The sequence below is a fragment of the Hydra viridissima genome, unplaced genomic scaffold (genome assembly GCF_058129835.1).
Source record: "Hydra viridissima isolate aposymbiotic clone 2 unplaced genomic scaffold, HvirCarnegie_v1 scaffold_12, whole genome shotgun sequence".
NCBI lineage: Eukaryota > Metazoa > Cnidaria > Hydrozoa > Anthoathecata > Hydridae > Hydra > Hydra viridissima.
Window position 1 is genome coordinate 2,285,801 of NW_028324311.1, and position 17,746 is coordinate 2,303,546.

At 36.1% G+C, this 17,746-nt stretch overlaps 1 protein-coding gene across 1 annotated transcript; it reads left to right on the forward strand.

The window, feature by feature from the left end:
* The first annotated feature begins 6,990 nt into the window (after nt 1–6,990).
* LOC145202239 (uncharacterized) lies at nt 6,991–8,650 on the forward strand. The gene is made up of 3 exons (XM_090067867.1): nt 6,991–7,141; nt 7,396–8,029; nt 8,119–8,650. The coding sequence occupies exons 1-3, from the start codon at nt 6,991–6,993 to the stop codon at nt 8,648–8,650; spliced, it is 1,317 nt and encodes a 438-aa protein (XP_089923993.1).
* The last annotated feature ends 9,096 nt before the right edge of the window (nt 8,651–17,746 follow it).

Here is a 17,746-nt window from a genome sequence, read left to right on the forward strand (position 1 = left end):
CGAATGAGTTTTTTAATATTTTATATTCTGGCTGAAAAAGAGATTTTCCAAACACTTGTAAATTATTATAGTCTAACCAGCCAGGTCTTAAAAGTAAATTTAATAGCAGCGTCGTTTTACCACAACCTGATTTTCCAATAATGATTCCACGTATACTTCTAGGCAAATGTTTGTTGTTTTTCCTTTTGCTTTTATTCACATATAATGACAAATCAATCACTTCCATTTTTTTATTATGTTAAATATAAAATGTACTGCGTCAAATGCAAAAGAAAAACAGATACGCTCAACTTACACCATGCTATAAGCAAAAACAACAGAAATATGCTCGAAGGAACTTGCGCCATCTGCGGAACAACTAAGAACCAATTTAGCGCTGCAGAGTCAAGCACAACAAAAGGAGGAGACTTGGTTGAATCGATTAACAAACTCTCTAACAAAATCAAACTTCCATGGGCAAATTTTCCTGGAGAAATGCACGTCCCAGGTATGTACTTTTCAGGACCTGGAACCAATTTAGACAAAAGACTCACTTCTACAGACATGTATCAAGATTAGAGCAAACCGGTGGACAGAGTGGATAATGCTGCATACCATCATAATCTCTCTTACAAGTATTTTAACGACAAGCAAAACAGAAATTTGGCAGATCGAATGATGCTTGAAGAAATGAACTCTATACAAAATCCCACTCAGAGAGAAATAAACGAACGAAAAATCATCGAACCCATCATCAAAGCCAAAGCAAAATTTGTATTAGGTGTTAAAAAAAACCACCGGAGAACCTGAAATGGACAGATCAACTTGCAAACGAGCTTCATAAACCAGTGATACATCATTTCAGAAGAAGAAAAGTGTTTGTGAATGACATTGATGAAATATGGGCTGCTGATTTGGTTGACATGCAATTGTTTTCAAAATTCAACAACGGAATTAAATACTTGCTCATAGTTATTGATGTGTTTTCAAAGTATGGATAGATTGTAACATTAAAGAGTAAAACCGGTCTTGATGTAGCTAACGCTCTAAGCAAAATATATGAGGAGAGAAGGTGTACGAAGATGTGGGTGGATAAAGGAAAAGATTTTTATAACAAGCATGTAAAAGCTCTAGGTGTGCAATTATACTCCATTGAAAATGAAGAAAAAAGTTCTGTTGTTGAACAATGGAATAGAACAATGAAAGAGAAAATGTTTAAATACTTTTCAGCTAACAACACCAATAAATACATTTACGTTTTGGACAAAATGGTTGATAACTACAACCACACCAAACACTCTTCCATTAAAATGACTCCAGTTGAAGCTAGCGATGAAAAGAATAAAAGCAGGGTGCGGATGAATCTAAATGGAAAGGTGAGAATAGAAAGACAAGAACCTAAATTTTCCATGGGTGATAAAGTGAGGATCACTAAAAAGAAATCATATTTTGAAAAAGGATACACACCAAGATGGACAGAGGAGGTTTTTACTGTATCACAGATTCAGTACACAGACCCACCCACGTATAAAATATTAGAACATCATGGCGAAGAAATACAAGGTACATTTTATGAACAAGAAATGCAAAAGACCAATCAAGACATATTTAGAATTGAAAAAGTCATTCGCAAGCAAAAGAACAGATCCTTAGTCAAATGACTAGGATATCCTGATACGTTCAACTCTTGGGTGGACAATAAAGAAGTGATTTCTCTGCAAAAATGATCTTTAAAATTCAGAGATTATCATTAATCCAAAAATGATTTAAATATTTTTCTTTTCTTTATAAAAGAAATGAATTTTATTACGATTGAAAATTTTGATGAGAGCAAATTATCAGTCGGAGGAATTTATTCAGCAACAAAACCTATTCAATATCAAAAAATTCCTCTGTATTACGAGTACCCTTCTGGAAAAGGTCCTGTTATTTTAAGAACTCCCGTTTTGTTTTCACTGGGTGTCTTTGAAAACAACAGTTTGGGATCGAAAGAGCTGACTGGATATTCCATGTCCTTTCTATGCTTCAACGAAAAAAATGGAATTAGCGAAGAAGAAAGAAAATTCATGGAGGTGACTGACAAAATTTCAAAGTTTCTTCGTGAGCAAGTGATTAAAATGACGCCTTTGTTTAAAAAAGGGGGAAAGAACAAAAAAAATTAACACTGAAGGTTTAACTATTTTTAAAAGCAAATCTGAAGATATAAACAGAGCACCTTTATGTTTTGGAAAGTTGTGTACAAAGAAAAATGAAAAAAATATTGAAATCACTTCTTTCTTTTACGCAAAGAAAAAAAAAAGAAGATATCATCAACGGAGTGAAGTGTATGAAAGAAAATAAAATGCTTGTTGAAAAAAATCCATTCGAATACGTTCGAAAAAAGTGCTGTGCCATTGCTTCTTGAAAAATTGAAGGCGTTTTTATAGGATCTCAAATTGAATCCATCCAAGTGAAGGTTCCTGAAGTCATCATCATCACTAAAATATCGTCTCCTTTTCATACCATCAAGGGTGAAGACTTAGATTTGGGGGAAATAGAATCGGATGATGAAATATGATTCTTACTTAGAGCTTGGGAATCCGTAAAATTCTTCGAATTTTTTTAAAATACTTTAAATTTTAAAAAATAATCAACGTTGAAAGAATTTTATAGCCGAGCAATCCTCTAACCAACTTTAAATTAATAGATGCTGCTAAAAAGCTCAAAATTAAAAACTTTAGAGGTGTTTTTGTGAGAGATGAATTACCAAAAGCGCCAAGAAAAAAAGAATGCGGAATTGTCAACACAGGAGATTCTAGCACAGATGGATTTCATTGGGTATGTTGGTATAAAAACGGAGACAAAAAATACAGCTTTGACTCTTATGCTCAGCCTGCACTTGTAGAGCTCGTAGACTACTTGAAAAGTCCCGTTTTTTACAACAGTGAAAGGGTGCAATTTGGTAACACTTCTTTTTGTGGTCACTTGTGTCTGTATGTTTTAAAAAAATTGCAGGAAGGGGTTGACTTTCAAAGCGTTGTTAACACACTTTGGTGAAAAAAAAGTCGCGTCTATATAAAATGATTGACAAATTTGGTAGAACTGAATTGGGAAGGTATTTTTATGATCCTTTTTCATCATCAGCTATAACAGTTGATCTCTATGTAAGAACAGATGGAAACAGCACTATCACTTCAGACATGGATTTCAACTCTCATAAAATCATCAACTTGGGTGAACCAACTAACGCACATGATGCCGCTACAAAAAATTACGTGGACACGCATTCGTCGGGAGGAACTGGCACGGTAGTGGGAACTGCAGATTTGGATTTAAATTTTCACCAGGCGATCAATTTGAACGAACCAAACAATTTGCATGACGCAGCAACTAAAAATTACGTCGACGTCAGCTCGAGCCTGTGTGTTAAAACCGACGGGTCGAGCACGATCACGGGAATCATCGACATGAACTATCACAAATTGACCAATGTAAGCGACCCAACCAATTTAAAAGACGCAGCGACAAAAAGCTACGTAGACACCAAAGTCGCTTACAATAATATTTTTTACGTCGACATTAACATGACGTCTCATAAACTCGTCAATTTGGCTGAACCTACACAACTTCGGACTCAGCCACAAAAAATTACGTGGACACGCATGCGTCAGGTGGAACAACTGTGGGCACAGCAGACTTGGATTTAAATTCTCACAAATTGATTAACGTGACTGATCCGACCAACGCACAAGATGGAGCTACAAAGAATTATGTAGATGCCTTATCGCTAAAGCCTAACTTTTTAGGAATGGTTCCAGGATCAGGATTCACCAGTTTAGGAATAAAACAACAAACTGTAGCTGCTGGATTAGCAGATGTGGCTACGGTATTCACCTACTCTGACGGTCCTGGAGTTCTGAGAAGGCTATGGCTGGCTCTTAATGGAACCGTTACAGGAGGATTAAGCGTTCCTGGAAATGTTTTTCTTCGAATTCATACAGACGGAGAAATTAACGTGGGGAATTATTCAGACACCACGGAAGGAATAGGAGTAGACCAAACTGCTCTTGCTAGCAACTTGCTCTTCTCTCCTCTTGGAGGAACAGGTTATGCCAACTCTTTGCAAGGATGTAATGTATACAACACCACTTCTTTGGGAGGTTATTTCACACTTGACATGCCTTTTAAAACAAGCATTGCCATACTATTACGGAACAAAACAGCTTCGCCCATCACCTACTGGATTCAGCCCTTCATCACCACACTCTCCACCATCCCAACCTACTTGCCGTTTTACAAGTTGTACTGCAGAACGTTCAGGTATCTCAACACCACTTACGGAAATGAATATGTGCTGATCAATACTATAGGTAAAGGAAATGGAGTTTTTCTGAAATACATCAGAGCGCACATCATTGGAGCCTCTGGAAACTGGTGGGAATCCAGAGTGAGAATGTATGATGGAAATTTACCTCCTGGAAATGGAACTGTGCTCAGTCCATGGACTCCTTATAATGGCGGCAATTACACTTCCTTCCCTGGTTATGATGCCGATAGCAAATGCATCTTCTCCTCGTCTGGACTAGAAGATTTTTAATTGTCCTCTTGGAACGGGTCAAATATAACCTCCTTCAACAACAAGTCGACTGGACTGCTGTATCAATCCACTGCTACCATTGTCTCTAACACTACCATCTCCTTTTAAAGAAATTTTAGAGAAGCAGACTCCATGCCTAGTGTTGCACCTGGAAGAGGAATCGTCGTCACGCTCAATTTTGGCGACGCTCAAACAGGTCAATCCGGAAGCTTTTATCTGTTGCTAGGACAAACATGTTATTACGCCTAATCCATTCTGCTCCATTGGCAAGCGTAGTGAAAATTATGCATAAAAAATATTTTTTTGTAATAAAAAAATGGAAACCCATGTCAATGAATATAAAAAATTTTTCCATTATGATCGAAAGGGATATAGGATATGGAATAAATCCACTCTTTTTTTCGACAAGTATTTGAAGCACCCTCCCTCAAAAGTAGGATCTAGATATGAAATATTTGCTCAAAAAGACATCACACTAAATCGATTGAGTCATCAGAAAATAAATTTTATGTTTGGAATCAGACTTGAAAGCGGAATAGCTTTAGTGAATTTGAGGGAAAGCATAAAATCAAAACTGGATTATTTCAGCCACAGCATGATGATATCAGAGTCGGTGAATAATGTTATCATGGAAATTCACAATAACAGCAAGTCAGATGTGGTTGTTAAAAAAGGAGAAAGTTTATGCTTTGTCAATTTCATTAATGAGTGAAAAAATAATATTTTTTTTGCTTAATAAAAAAATGGAATAAAATTACGATGCTAAATCTAAAATTTATCCAGTTCTTCCAACAGCTCCATCGGATGAAGGACACAATTACCGCCTTCAAAAAATAAGCGAGATACAAAAAGAGATTGAAAACGAAAAGAAAAAAAGAATACATCTCAGCAAAAAGTACCATCGCGCTCTCAGAATCATTTCTTTTGTAGACACTACGTTGCAAGCAGGTGGTGTTGCGCTTGGAGTTGTTGGAATTGGAGTTTTGAGCACCATCGCTGCTGCCCCTGTTGCGATTGTGTGCGAGAGTGTTGCTGTTGGTGCAGGGTTTTTATCCATTGTAGGAGAGCAAGTCAAAAAAAAACTAGCATTAAAAGCGGAGAAGCATGAAAAGGTGAAAGTGCTGAACACCATAAGCGATCACATTTCAAAATCTTTAAAGGATGGTGTTGTGAGCGATTCAGAGTATGAATTGATTTTAAGCGAGCTTCAAAAGTTTAAGAGCTTGATGAAAGAAATAAGAACTAAAACAAAAATCGACATCGATGAGATAACCAAAGAATCGTTGATCAATAAAGGAAGAGAAGAAGCGATAAAAGCGTTCAATAACATGTTTAAAAAAAATTGAATATTCGAATTTAAAAACTAATTTAAAAAACACAGATAGGGTTATGTTTAAGTTTTTTTCTTGTGTTTTAAAAAATGTCCTTTTTTAAAATACTAGACCCGAACAAGAGGGATGAAATTGTGAGAGAATTAGTTGAAAGAAGAAAAAGAATATATCAGGATAGTTTGAATGAAAATATTTATGATGCTAATCTTCAGACTGATTTGAGCAAGCTTTACAAGCCTCTGATTGAAAGCAATGAAAAAATGATCAAGAGCATCGAAGACAAAGAAAGACGCAATGAGCTCGAGTCTACCAGTTTTGATGAGTCTAATAATTTAGAAGACATTTCATCCTCCTTTTTAAATAGGTATAATACGCGTTTCGTAAACGATGTTAGAAGAAATTTCAAAATTAGTAAAATTAGAGATAAAATGTTTTTTGGAAAAATGGAGGTGGAAGTGGATGGAAATGATATCATTGTTGGAGGAGAAAGGTATAAAGGAACAAGTGGTCTTTGGGAGCTTATGACAGAATCTGATCCTCCAGACAAATGGAGCGACGTTAACGATGAAGATTTGCAAAACTATTCAAAAACTATTTTCAACACTGGTGCTATTTACTCAGAATCAAATCCAAACAAGCCAAAAGCCTCCAGAAGCGAAAAATACTGGAAATTATAAAGCCCCTTTGGGATAAATTTAAAAGTGAAACTAAAGTCAAAAAAGGTTATAGAGTGATTATACTTCCGAGCGATCCGAACGCACTAGTTCAAAGGTTTACATTGAGCGTGGCTGCATGGCATGCTGGAAATAAAGGGTCAAGAAATGAGGCTGTTTCCATTTGCGATGAGCTGTTGAGAGAAAATAGGATTAATAAAGACGAGTACAAGGCTATGATTGCGTATATTGATGCGAAATAAAAAAATCTATGGAAATAAAAAATGATTGTTTATAGAAATAGATATGTTAAGAAACATATTGTGGGTGTAAGTGGAATAGTCGACACGCTTAAGAATTTTTTTAGAAGAGTAGCAGCTCAAGCGCTTCAAGAGCAGCATCCACTATAGGCAATAAAATTGAAAAAACCGAACTGGGTAGAGAAGCAATAATGGCTAGTAAATCTGCAGGAAAAGAGCTAGGTTCTACAGCCATTTCCACTGCTAGAGATGTGGCTATTGACAAAGGTAAAAAGACCATTGAGAAATTGTATTCCAAGACTGGAACTCCTAAGCCGTATGAAGCTGCAAAGAGTGATCTCAGTCTTAAAAGCAAAGACATTATTTCAGAAATTGTTAACAGAAAACAAACTCCAACCACATCGATTATAGATGAATATTCCATGCTTGGAGGGGGGTTGTCGAAGAACAAAGTGATCAGAATACAAGACCTGGTAAAAAATCAAAAAATGGGAAATGGACTTTTGATTGTGTAAATTTCCATGGATTCGGAGAATCTAAAAATTTTTTCTTTGGCATATAAAAAATGGCGAATTCCGATGTTATAAATTTTACAGAAGAGATCATTGTTAATGAAGAAATTGAGAGATTTGAATTTCACGAATACGAACTAGTTAATAAAAATATAGACAGTGAGGGTAAAATAAGAATCAACATTGAGCAGCAAGATTTGTTCACGCTTCCATCTGAGGCTTTTCTTTTGGTTGAAGAAAGACTTTTAAAAGCGGATGGAACTTCCTTCGCGGATACAGACATCGTTACTCTTGTTAACAACGGCATCATGTACATGTTCAAACAGATTACCTATCAATTATCTAATCAAGAAGTAGAAACCATTTACGACCCTGGGCAAGCTACCCCCATGATTGGTTACCTCAAATATCCAGTGGAGTTCCAAATTTCAGAGGGTATGAACCAGCTGTGGCAAAGAGACACAACAGCTTTAGCAGATCTTGTCAACAACAATGGATTTAAGCAAAGACAAAATTACATCATTACACAGAGTGAAGATAAAGGATCGTTTTCGTTCTGCATTCCTTTAAAACATATTTTTGGATTTTGCGATGATTACGATAAAGTGCTTTATGGATTTAAGCATACACTCACTCTTGTGAGAAAGAGCGATAGTGATGCTATTTTTAGAACAGCTGCAACAGCTGCAGGAAAATTGAATCTTAACAAACTGTCCTTGTTTATGCCTCATTCACACCCTCTGTCGCAACTAGTAACAATCTTTACAAAATCATTGAATCAAAAGCGGAAGTACCATTTTCGTTCAGATCCAGACAATGCGATACCATCGCTGTTCCTGTAGCAAATACCTTTAGTTGGAGGTTGAGCGCAAGATCTGCCAGTGAAAGACCGAGGTATGTCATTGTTGGATTCCAAACCAATAAAGCTGGAAATCAAGAATTGAATCCTTCAGTATTTGATCACTGCGACTTGAAAAACATGTATGTCACTTTAAACAGTGAAAGGTATCCTGCTGTCGATTACAATTTGGACTTTAATAACAACAAATACTCAAGAGCTTATAGAGACGCAGCTAAGTTTGACAATAGACTTTATGGAATTAGCGAAATTATAGCTCAACCCAATTTGTCTGCATTAAATTATAGATACATTTGCCCACTTTTTGTTTTTGATGTAAGCAAGCAGGCTGAGAGGTTAAAAACTTCAGTGTTAGATGTGCAAATAAAAGCCACATTTAATTCAAACGTTCCTGCAAACACTCAGGCCTTTGCTATCATCTTTTCCGATAATTTGCTTAGACTTAAATCAGATGGAAGCCGAATAAATATTGTTAATTGATACCCTTCAAAATAATAATTTTTTAATAAAAAAATGAGATATACGAAAAAGGATTTGAAAAAATTACTGAAAGAAAACGGAATTTCCAAAACGTCAAACAATAAAATGTCGTTAATGATGCTTGCGGTTGAAAACAACTTGATCGATAAAAACGAATGGATTAAAGACGTGAAGGAAGAGCGACCTGTGGGTAGACCGAAAAAGGATCTAAAACATTTACAATAAGAAGAAAAAAAACGACAACCTATCAGTTTTTCCCGTTTTTCCTAGAATGTAGTATGAAAGAGACCGACATGATTAAAAAAAGACATCTTGAGCTTCTTGCTTTTGGAAAAACAGGTGTGTTTCGCGAATCTGTTTACGTCACTGAAAACGGAAATTTTAATATTCCAAATGTATTCAGTGATGAAGAGAGAGACAAGCTTTACCAACTTGTATGGAGTGGTGAGACAGAATTTTCACGAATGAAAAAGAAAATCAAAGAACGTCTCAGTACTTGGAAAAAATTGAAGAAAAAAGACAGACTAAGAATGATTGACCAGTATGTGCTTAGTTTGGATTGTGATTTCGAGGAGAAAAAAAAGATTTCTGGAGAACTAAAAAGCGCGATTTTAATTCAATCACTCAAGTCAAAAGACATTGTGTATGAAAACTTTAAAATTCTTCAGATCGCAGAAATGAAAAAAATCGAATTTGAGTTAAATAAAATCTTAGCATAATAAAAAGATAACATACACAAGAAAGTATTTGAAAAATTTGCTAAAAGAAAATGGTGTTTCCAAAACGTCTGACAATGTAATTACACTCATGATGCTTGCGGTTGAAAACAACCTGATTAGTAAAGATGCGATTTTGGAAAACTGAAAAGAAGTGAGACCTGTGGGAAGACCTAGAAAATATGAGAAAAAAGAAAAGAAACCAATTGATCCCAAATATGAAAGACTTGGTTTAATTAGAAATAATCCTTTAGGTGTAAGAATAACTCATGTTGAAACTGGTAAGGTGACTGAATACGGTTCTACTTATGAAACGAAAAAAAAGACAGGACACAGCTGGCAGTACTTTGAAAATCGAGACGGAAAAGTAGGTAATGGATATAAATTTGAGATTTTTAGCGCAAAGGCGCATGGAAAATCGTGATGATTTTTTAAATTCTTTTAATTATTGAATTTAAAAAATTGAAAATGACATAAATAAAAATCTTGCGATATAAAAAATGGAAAACAAAAAGGTGAAACAATTGCGAGAAATCGCTAAAGAGCGAAAAATTAAATATTATTACAAGTTGAGAAAGGATGATCTTGTTAGAGCTTTGCAGTCTCAAAGACCACATCACATACTTGATGAGCCGGTTTCAGATTCATCGCTTGTCATCATACCAAAACCAGTCATTCCACCAAGACCTGGATTTTTTTCTAGTCTGACGACAGCTGCGAAAAACGTTTCTTCTTTTTTTTTTAATAAATTTAACGATATCGTGGAATGGGTGGAGCCATACATCCCAGAACCGATCAAGAAAAAAGTTGACGATGCGGGTATTGAAATGAGAAAAAAAATTGACTCTCTAAAATCACTCGTATTAAAAACAGTGTATAAACCTCTCATTGAGTTTAAATTAACCAATCACGCTGTGGAGAATTTTTTTATGAGCCTTCTTCTCGATATGAAGACCTTGCTACCTTTCTAAACATGGTTAGAGAGGCTGCGATTAAAGTCATGGAAGGAGAAAGAAACACCAAATTAAGAATTATTTTAACATGCGAAATGAAATCTGTAAGCCTCATGACTGGTGAAGAAACGACTCGAACAGCAAGCTTTTTATCCAACTCGGAAATTATTCTAGCAGCTACGGATGTAAGAACGTTAATGAACGGAATGGAAAGAAAAGTCTTGGAACGTAGTCTCAAATACAATAATTTGGGATCCAATTGCGTCATGTCTAAGATTTTAAAAATGGATATTAACTTTATCGATTACGTGCCTCTGAGCGGTGGATCCTACATAGTGCTGCCTCCTGACTTGAAAAATAAAAAAGCCATCATCAACATGGAAAACGAAGACGATCAATGCTTCAAATGGACAGTCACTCGAGCGTTGAATCTGAAAAATAGGGACAACGAAAGAATTGATGAAGACTTGAAAAAAAAAAAAATCAAAAGAGCTGAATTGGGAAGGAGTGAGATTTCCTGTGGATTATCATAAAATCGAGGAGTTTGAAAAGGATAACCCAGACATTAGCATCAACGTCTTTGGGTATGAAAATAAAAAACCTTACCCTTTGCGAATATCTGACTTTGTCGATCGAAAGCATAAAGTTGATTTACTGTATATTACAAACGAAGACACTAGCCATTATTGTCTCATTAAAAATTTCAGTCGATTTTCTGGTTCTTCAGCATCGAAAAAGCAACACAAGAGATATTTTTGAAGAAGATGCCTTCAAGATTATCATCAAGAAGAAAAGCTTCAAAAACATCGAGAAGACTGCTATGATAACGCGCCAATGAGAATCGAACTTCCTAAAGAAGGAACGACCGTTCAGTTTAAAAACTACAACAAGTCCATGTGGGCTCCGTACATCGTATACGCTGACTTTGAAAGTTTCCTCAAACCTATCAGCAATTGCAAACCAAATTCTAAGCAGTCGTTCACCAATCAACATCAAAAACATGTTCCAAGCTCCTTCTGCTATTATATCAAATGCTTCGACGAAACCATTTATAAAGAAAAACCTGTCATGTACACAGCAGAAAACGATGATGACGACGTGGCTCAAAAATTTATAACCATGCTTGAAACAGACCTTATAAAGATTTGGAACGATACTGATTTACGACAACAACGATGGAGGAAAAAAAATTTGGCAACTGATGAGGATAAAAAGAATTTTGAGGCTGCAGTTGAATGTCATATTTGCAAAGAAGATCTTAACGGTGACAAAGTCTTAGACCATTGTCATTTGACTGGAAAGTACCGTGGAGCTGCTCATAAACAATGCAACTTGGATTATCAAATTCCAAATTTCATCCCGATCGTTTTCCATAAATTGTCTCGTTACGACACCCATTTGTTCATCAAGAAATTAGGTGGAAGACTCAATTGCATACCCAACAATGAAGAAAAATATATCAGCTTCTCTAAAAAAATCAAAGTGGGAGATTGTATTAAAAAAGGTAAACTTCAGAAAGTGTGGAAAGAAATGAGGTTTATTGACAGCATCAAATTCATGCTTGATAGTTTAGAAAAACTGTCTAAAAATTTAACTAACGAACAGTGCAAAAACGTGGTTGAATATTATAAAGGAAAGCAGTTTGATTTGCTAAGAAAATAAGGCATTTACCCTTACGATTGGGTCGACTCCATTGAAAAATTTTCTGAAACGCAATTGCCTCCTATTGAAGCGTTTCATTCCAAGCTATATGGTAAACCAGCAAAAGAGGAAGACTATAAGCATGCTCAAAACGTCTGGAACGAATTTGGATGTAAAACCTTTAAAGACTATCACGAGCTATACAACATTTCAGACGTGTTAATACTAGCAGATGTCTTTTAAAATTTCAGAAGCACATGTCTCAACCATTAAGGTCTTGATCCTGCTTGGTATTACACCTCTCCTGATTTGGCTTGGGACACTATGCTAAAGAAATCTAGAGTTGTAATAGAGCTTCTGAGCGATCCTGATATGCTCAACATGATACGGAAAGAAATACGCGGTGGAATCTGCATGATCTCCAATCGACATGGAACTGCTAACAACAAATACATGGGTGAAGATTATAAACCTTCAGAACCTTCAAAATTCGTTCAGTATTTTGACGCTAATAATCTTTATGGATGGGCCATGTGCAAACCTCTTCCCGTTAGAGGATTTAGACGGATGACTGATGACGAACTTTTAAATTGGAAAACCATGTCTTGTATTCTCGAAGTCAATTTAACCTACCCTGATCACCTTCACGATGCACATAATGATTACCCTTTGGCTCCTGAAAGAATACTCATTGGAAAAGTAGAAAAGCTAGTCCCCAATTTAAACAACAAAGAAAAATATGTCATTCACCATGGAAACCTTAAACTTTACGAACGAATAGGGTTGATCACTACCAAAATTCATCGTGGTATCACCTTTGAAGAAGAACCTTTCATGAAAGACAAAATCGACTCCAACACCACTGAAAGAGCAAAAGCAAAAAACGAATCGGATAAAGAATTTTTTAAGCTCATGAACAACTCCGTCTTTGGGAAAACCATGCAGAATATTCTAAAACGCGTTGATGTTAGACTCGGTACCACGAAAAAAGAAGCTCTAAAATTATCTAAACGTCCTCGATATAAACGAAACACCATTTTTGATGAAAACTTAATCGCAGTTCACATGGAAAAAACAAATGTCTTTTACGACAAGCCTGTTTTCTTGGGAATGAGCATCCTCGATATCAGCAAAACCCTCATGTTTGAATTCCATTATGACTATATCAAACCAAAATACGGCGATAAGGCGAAATTGTTAATGACCGACACTGACTCGCTCTTTTAAGAAATTGAAATTGATTTTTATCAAGACATTGCTGCAGACGTGAAAAACAGATTTGACATGAGCAACTTTCCTAAAGATCATCCCGCCATTGAAAATGCCGGATTCGAAGTTGGCTTGAATAATAAGATTATCGGAATGTTTAAAGACGAGGCTGGAGGTAACCATGAACGTTATACGATCCCATCATCACGATGTTTACACCGAAGAAATTAACAAAGTAGCACTTAGCGCTAACGACGACAAAAGATTCATTCAAGATGATGGTATTCACACCTTGGCTATTGGACACTACAAAACCAAAACCCTGTCCTGAAGAATCACAATCATTGCAGTAAGAAATTTTTATCACAACAAATTTACAACAAGAACTTTATATTATTTATTCATATCGCGGTAAGATTAATTTTTTTAAAAAAATGCTAACTCAACATCCTTAAGTATGGGGAGGGGATCAATGCGCCAGAACCGGCTTTTTATAGTAGTATTGTTCTCTTTGACGAAATCCGCCCTCTGTGTTTAAAAAGCGAGCAGTATTTGACACTGTATTCGAGCGGATCGCATCACGGTTTGGACACCAATACTGTTTTTCATAGCGTCCTCAATTCGACTCAATTTCAAAAGTTGGAAGGACACTACAAGGTGGTGGTGGCGTTTAACGCATTTCCTTCATTACAGAGTATGTCTTGAAACAAGTTTCCATCAGGCGGCAGTCGATTCAAGTATCCCATCGCCGTTTTGATGGACAAGGAAGGCAAGTACTTTACTTTTTTTCGAAAAAAGCCGCGTGGCGCATTTAAGAAGTTTGCAAGACAACCCTTTGCAGCAAGAGATTTAAGCTCCCATTGACGTTAGATGTGAATGCGATTTTGATTACAACTGCATGAGCGTGGGCAAAAAACTCATCTTCTTTCAATCGTTTGCGTAAGTTAAAGTCAAGGATCGCTCTAAGCACTTTTATTTGAGAACGTGTCAGTTTTTAAAATACCCCTAAAAACAAAACACGAAGAGATGTAGGACGACGACGAAGCGGAAAAGAGCCATTTTGAGAAGAAGAGACGAAGAGAAGAGAGAAAACAAAGACGTAACAAACGCGCCAACGAATTGCTGAAACGACTTAAAAGAAAGAAAAACGAGGAGAGCGACGATTATAGAGGAACAACAAGACGAATAGTGGAACGAAGTAACATGGTTCGAGGAATTGAATCGATACTTTGATGCCTCGCGCAAAGTAAAGTCAAAAGACAAAACACCCGGATCATACAGAAGGTGAGAGTTTGCTTGTTTTTACCCAACATGAAGTGACGCAAATACTTTGACCAAATCAAAATTGTTGTTTTGCTAACGCACTTGATCAACCATTACAATCCTGTTCAGTTTAACAAGTGCGTGCTGATGAGCGAAGAGGAAAAGCAAATTTTTGCGAGATGCTTCAAAGATTGCGTTGTTCCTCTGTTGAAAGAAATTATCTAAGTGCTTTTATTCCCTTACGCCAACGAATACGGGTTTTACGGGAAAAAACAAAAAGACAGAAACAAAACAATTAAAGCGTTTGTTTTCGAAAACTTAACAGCTCTAAAAGAATATTTCAACTCTGCTCAGGTTAACAAACACTTATAAAAAATCAACCTTTACACCACCAAATATATATCATGCGTCTCGGAGAGGAAAAAAACTTGCGTCATCGATTTGCTAAGAGCTAAATTTGACTCTGAATGCGCGTTAAAAAAATATTCTAATTTTTTGATATCTAAAAAAAGTAAAAAAAGAATTTGAATTCTATTTTTGATTTGCTAAAAACACGAGAGACAGCCATTCTTCGGCAAAAATCCCGGGAAACAAGAACAAAATTTACAAAACGAGGGAGAAGACGAAGAGAACTAATACGAAAGAACAATCCAGTTCAATGGTTTGCCTTCCAAATTGCAGTTTCAAAACGAGAACGACTATCAGATGAGACTTCTAATGAAAAATGATCTGATATACAATCGAATAGCTTGGTCCGATATGAAGCTCGAAAATCTCTTGAAAAGCAAACCGTCGGATTACCCAATGAGAAAGTGGGAACAGACGGGAAGACGGAAGTTTGTTTGGCAAACTTTTGAAGCACAAATTCGCAAAGGCCTTTTCCGACAGAATGAGACAAAAGGAACTCTCGCGTTTGATTCGCTCGCAAAGAGACGTCAGCGGTGTTTGTCTTTCGAGTTCAACCTTGAGCGCAACTCAACGAGGGGGTAAACCGCCTAATCGTCCCGCTTCGTTCAATTCACCCGTCTCGGTCAAGCTGAAAAAAAAAAAAAAAAAAAAAAAAAGACATGAAAAACGAGGATTTTAGACTTCGTTATCGCGCTCTGCAAACCTCTCTTCCGTTTCCCGTCGAGGTTTCGTACAAACACGAAAATCTCCGCCGCTTTTTAATGGACCTGTGCAGAGCTCCCGCGACGCTAGGATGGAATTGAAAATTGTTCAACATGGAACTGCAAATCGAAACCGACACCGCCTTCAAGAAAAAAAGATACCAAATGGGAAATTCGTGAGCCTGAAAAGAGATTTGGAAGAGGATCTGTTTTTACCCTGTCTTGCAAGGCTTGTTTCACAAGGGTTGGTACGGAGAAACGCCTCCTCAAGTCTCCAGACCTGTCAAACGCTTCTTTGATCATGTCTAACCGAAGTTGATAAGAACCGAAGATAATGTGAAAGGTTGTTGATGATTAAATACGTCAAAGATGCCAAAAACGAGCAACAAGCTAAAATAAAAATTTTTAAAAAAACACGTCGTTTTATTAACCGTAGACCATAAATACAAAAAAGCCATTGAAAACTTTGACAAATTTGTCAAATGCAACGAGTGTGACAAACTTTTACCCTTGATCTATTGCGGTTTCACATCGGAAACCGTCTTGCCGCTCAGAAACGGAACCAATGTGTACGAATTGAAAGCTCTTTCGAAAAAAGAGATGAATAAAGACGACTTAAAATTAACCCTGTTCTTTTCGGATTTCGACACGAGCGCAATGGAAATGAGGAAAGGACGGTTGATTGACGTTTTTACCTGTTTCATTATGTTTGTTGTAGTGGGTTGTCTATAGAATTAAAGGCTCGACAAAGTTTGAAAGGAGACAAAAAATTTCTTCGACCTGTTCTTAAAGGAAGATAAAGCTAAAGAAAAGGAATTTGGGAATAAATTCTTCAAATCTTTTGCGCGTATCTTCGAGACAAAAGATTTCATCTTGCGCACGCAGCCGAAAAATTACGACACTCGATTGCAAGCGAAGTTGCATTTAACGATTTAATCGAGAACACTGATCTCAAAATATAGCTGCCCGACAAGAAAGGTATATGTGGGCCACATGTGGCCATAGTGCTTATAAGTGGATTTAAAGCGTGAAACTATATTCTAGATGTTTATCGTTATATAAACTGATGATGAGTGTGGCCCACGTGTGAAACACATAATGCGGTCCACATAATTATCCCACTTAATGCGGTATACTCTTTAAATAAACACATGCTAAAATAGATGTGGTTATGATATGGGCCATTCATTATCTTGCCACATCATACCACGCTTTAAACTTTAAAATAAATTACTTCATTCCATTGTGAAAAGCGCAATACAGTACAATCTCTCTAATTCGAATCTCCTTAATTCGAAAACCTCCGTAATTCGACTAAATGTAAAGTCACCGTGACATTCGCTTAAGAAACTCTTTTGTTTAACTTTCTATAATTCGAATCTCTATAATTCGAAAACCTCTGTAACTCGATTGGATTTTTTGACCCTTTAGTGAGAATTTCTCTGTAAATCGATTTTTTTTATTTTCTGACGTGTAAAAAGCTCGTTAACCGTTTAGTTCTTTTTTCAAATTTCGAATGTTTTGAGTTTTTGAAAAACGATTAACATGAATTATTATCTTTTGTTTAAAAAACGTCATGGCATCAAAGAGACCGCATGAAGAAACCAATTTAAAGCGGAAACACGATGTTCTACTGGAATTGGAGAAAGGAAAAATAAATAGAGGTTTCGAAAATCTTTGATATTCCACCAAACATTCTTTTAACCTGGAAAAAGAATAAAGATAAATTCTTAGACGCTTTTTGTCAAGGAAATTTGGCTAAATGGGTGAAGGTTGTTACGTATTATCATGTCAACAAAGCTCAGCTGTACAACGTCAAAATACAGTATCTGTATTTTTCATAATTTGATATGAAAATGATTTTGTAAAGTACGTTGGACCGCCAACTTAACTTCATACTTATCACTTGAAACTTTATAATATGAAGATTCAAGTGATAAGTATGAAGTTAAGTTGGCGGCCCAACGTACTTTACAAAATCATTTTCATATTAAATTATGAAAAATACAGATACTGTGTTTTGACGTTGTACAGCTGAGCTGTACTTAAATGTTTCAAACAAATGAGCTTATATTCAAAAAAGGCGATCTACAATTACTGATTTTTTTTTTTAAATAAAAAAGTTTACAACACATAATCTCTATTACATTTATGCTTAAGAATCACTATTTGTTTGTTTTTTCATCTCTATTTGTAGTTTGACCA